The sequence below is a fragment of the Perkinsus marinus genome (genome assembly GCF_000006405.1).
Source record: "Perkinsus marinus ATCC 50983 genomic scaffold scf_1104296975548, whole genome shotgun sequence".
NCBI lineage: Eukaryota > Perkinsozoa > Perkinsida > Perkinsidae > Perkinsus > Perkinsus marinus.
In genome coordinates this window covers 158837-162116 of record NW_003200744.1, presented here as the reverse complement: position 1 = coordinate 162116, position 3280 = coordinate 158837, and the positions used below count along the sequence as shown (strand labels likewise).

General features: G+C 42.9%; 1 protein-coding gene across 1 annotated transcript; it reads left to right on the top strand.

The window, feature by feature from the left end:
• Window positions 1-747: 747 nt before the first annotated feature.
• Window positions 748-2208, top strand: Pmar_PMAR002411 (hypothetical protein; the record flags this gene model as incomplete). Its single annotated transcript, XM_002765369.1, has 3 exons — window positions 748-847; window positions 901-1010; window positions 2110-2208. The coding sequence occupies 3 exons, from the start codon at window positions 748-750 to the stop codon at window positions 2206-2208; spliced, it is 309 nt and encodes a 102-aa protein (XP_002765415.1).
• Between the last annotated feature and the right edge of the window lie 1072 nt (window positions 2209-3280).

The window sequence follows — 3280 nt, the reverse complement described above, 5'->3', positions numbered from 1 at the left end:
CACCTACGCCACCACATATCGTCCTGATGAGTTGCTCATCGGTTCGTCGTCTTGCGGATCGACTTGCATTACTGCACTGGGACTTCTCCTAGACTGTCTCAATGGGACAATGGGTACCCGCAAAAACAGAATTCCAAAATCGTATCAAAATTAGATTGTCTTATTCCCATCGTTAAACCTGACGTTATTACACGCATTATACAACATCGCTGGTAGCGCTCTAGTAGGAGCACTCATTCATTGATATAATTCTTCGCTGGACTCGAAATGCTACTATTCGAATTATATGTAACCCGCGCATCCGTGGCGGCTCATACGTAGTCTACGCCGTAGTGCATCTCTGTCTATTATTAGTGCTTTTGTCATCTTTGTCTATCATTCAGTTGAATAGGATTTTCGACGTAGTAATAAACCAGGAATGCCAACTAGTTTCAAGTTCCTTATATAATGCTGCTCTTGTTGCTGGTTATAGTACACTCGTGGCTGATGCGCAGGTTGCGGTGCCACTGGTTACAATTTCTGTTGTGTTCACTTGAGGGTGGTATACAGTGCGAACCGAACAGTTGAATTCTCGAGATGGTTTTCTCCAATTCGACATTATCACCACGGACTACGGAACGTTTCTAAAACGTTGGTGTCAATCGATTCACATTGTTATAATTTTGATATTACTCAGCGTTGACTTTCGAACTGTCATAATTTGAAAGTGTTGGAATGGTCGATGTGTAGTCTCCTTGTCCCTTTCCTATGGACAAGGTCGATGTTGAACAGCAGGGCTGCGCGTCGGCGTCGGTGAAGGGGAAAGTAACTGAGGGCGAATCTGATGGGATACGAAGAGACAGGTTTGGTAAGAATTTTGAAATTATTGGGGAATTCGTCTTTTGACGATGTTGTTTTCAGGCTGCGTTATAATGTCGAAGTCGAAGAGTCATTCGTTGTGTTTTGCGGATGAGGTCCCAGGGGCCAATCGGGAATCACTGGTCTTCACTGTCAATGTTGAGAGCTTCAAGGTGAGACGTCATCAGCACTTGGATTCAACTATGAAGATTTTGTGTGAATTCGTCGCAACTGAAAAATCACAGTATATGTAGTAGCGATTTTCATAGGCTAATTTTCGAGCATTTCCGAGTTTCCGGAAATTTCGGAAATTTTTCGGTAAAATCGCGGCACAAAATATGTGATGGCATGAATTTTTTCGAATTGTTTTTTCTCATCCGCGTGACTGTTCAGGATCATAATAGGGTCAGCAATAACACGTACTCGCAGGACAGTCAGCGTGTCAATGGCAATGTGGAGCCTTCTAACGTACCGGTGTGTTCGCGCACATCTCTTACGGATTCGGAGTCGAAGCCACTGAATATAAAGTTTTATATCTGCTCGTAGACGAGGCTCTTCATCGTCTATAACATTCCACTAGCACTGAATTTCAATACAGCCCTTTCCTCTATTGTTGTACTCGTTCGAGGAGGGATGGTATGAAAACAGCATTCGACATAGAATGCCACAGTTTGTCGTTGGACATTTTTTTATTCGTTATCATGTATTTATAGAACGAGTATTGTAGAGGAATATTATTTTCGGCGACCTCATACGATTTGTGGAAAACTGGTTTGCCCAATTTTCCTAGGGTCTCCTACACGACAATGTGTTTGGTTTCACAAGGGGAAATTAATTTCGATGGAGTTATTTCTTATATATTAATGTTTCCGCTAGCACCAGCACCCGAGCGAACAGGTCCCAGAGTGGCGGTAATTGCGATACATGTGAGTTTGTTGACACTCAGTGTTTCCTAGTAGTGGATCTCCTCAGCTTTTTCGGTAGAAGAGTATGATCACGATAGTGTGGCAAGCATGACTACACACTGTATACGCGTTGCTGATGAGGTTTCTGGAGAGGATAGAAAGCTGTCGTATATTCGGCATGCGGAGAGCTTCAAGGTGATCACTATTGGGCTCACTTATTCGAGGGGGAATGGGAACTACTGCAAATGGTATAGCATATTGATCGGCTGAAAATGAAGTGTAGGAAATTTGTTAACGACGATTTCAAAAAAATTTAATTTCTTTTTGTGAAAAATTTTCTAATTGTATGGATGTTAGTTGTTCTTAGAAGCACAATGGAGCATTCAACCACACAGCTGGCGGCTCTGTCGCTTTCATGACGAGACGCGCCACAGAATGTTTCCCTAATCACGGCGACTCCCTCTAGTCCAGGACGGGAACTCTCACTGGAGCTTGCGCCTAGCTGTGCCTGGTGTCGTATATAAGTTCAAGCGGCTTGGAGAGCATTTTGAGAGTATCAGGGAATATCATTCATTATCATGTTCTTGCAATAATGGTAATAATGTAAACACAATGCATAATTATTTACCGTTATTCATAAGTGAATTTTGAATGCCCTCCTACTGCTGCTTAGGCATTTGATTCTCCTATGTTTGAGCCCAGCTGTTCGCACTATGCTGGACCAGGGAGTCGTCCATTAGTGATAGTTCATAATAGGGTATTGTTCATATAATACTTATATTAGCTGTAATAATTGTTCATTGGAGTTTCACCCGTTTTACGTGAAGTGGCATAAACCTCCGTGAAAAACGCGATATTCGCGCCTTGCAATAGTCGTGAAATATGTTTTTCGCTAGTGTTTTTCATATCACGGTCGTGAAACTCCATTGTAGGGGTAAGTGGTCTTTTATGATCATCGTTATTGCAATTGTGAGTGATTAATCAGTTTACCGTTTTAAGGTAATCTGGTGTACTTCCTACTCCACATAAATGGTGAAGTGCTGCTCTACTAGCTATTTAGTTCCTAATACTGTCATATCAGCTGCGATAAAATCTTCTGGCGGCTGCTAGCGAGGCGATTCGTTTACCTCGTATTCGAGTAGTGGAATTTCTTTCATTGTAAAATCCAGATCTTGCATTTCGGTCGTTGGGATTTTCAAATCACCCTGTTAGTGGCGGGGTTCCTGTGCTGAACTTCTTGAGATGATTGCTGATTATGATCTGTCGCGATGTGATTTTTGCAACTCTATGAAGTGTTGTTGGATTCCCTTGTTAGTTTTGAGTGCCAAGAGGAAGTCTCTCTAATGAGCGTTTGTTTGCCTCTGTGGTAGAAGGTGGCTCAGCTGACATGATGCACACGATACTCGTGACACAATGCAGCGAGCCTAGCGAAATGGGAAATCTGAGGCTCGAACACTTAGGGTCGCAGATCATTATCCCAACCGAGGCAACAGCGTAACGGGCCTCGGACACCAATCCACGGTAGAGACTTTCATCGT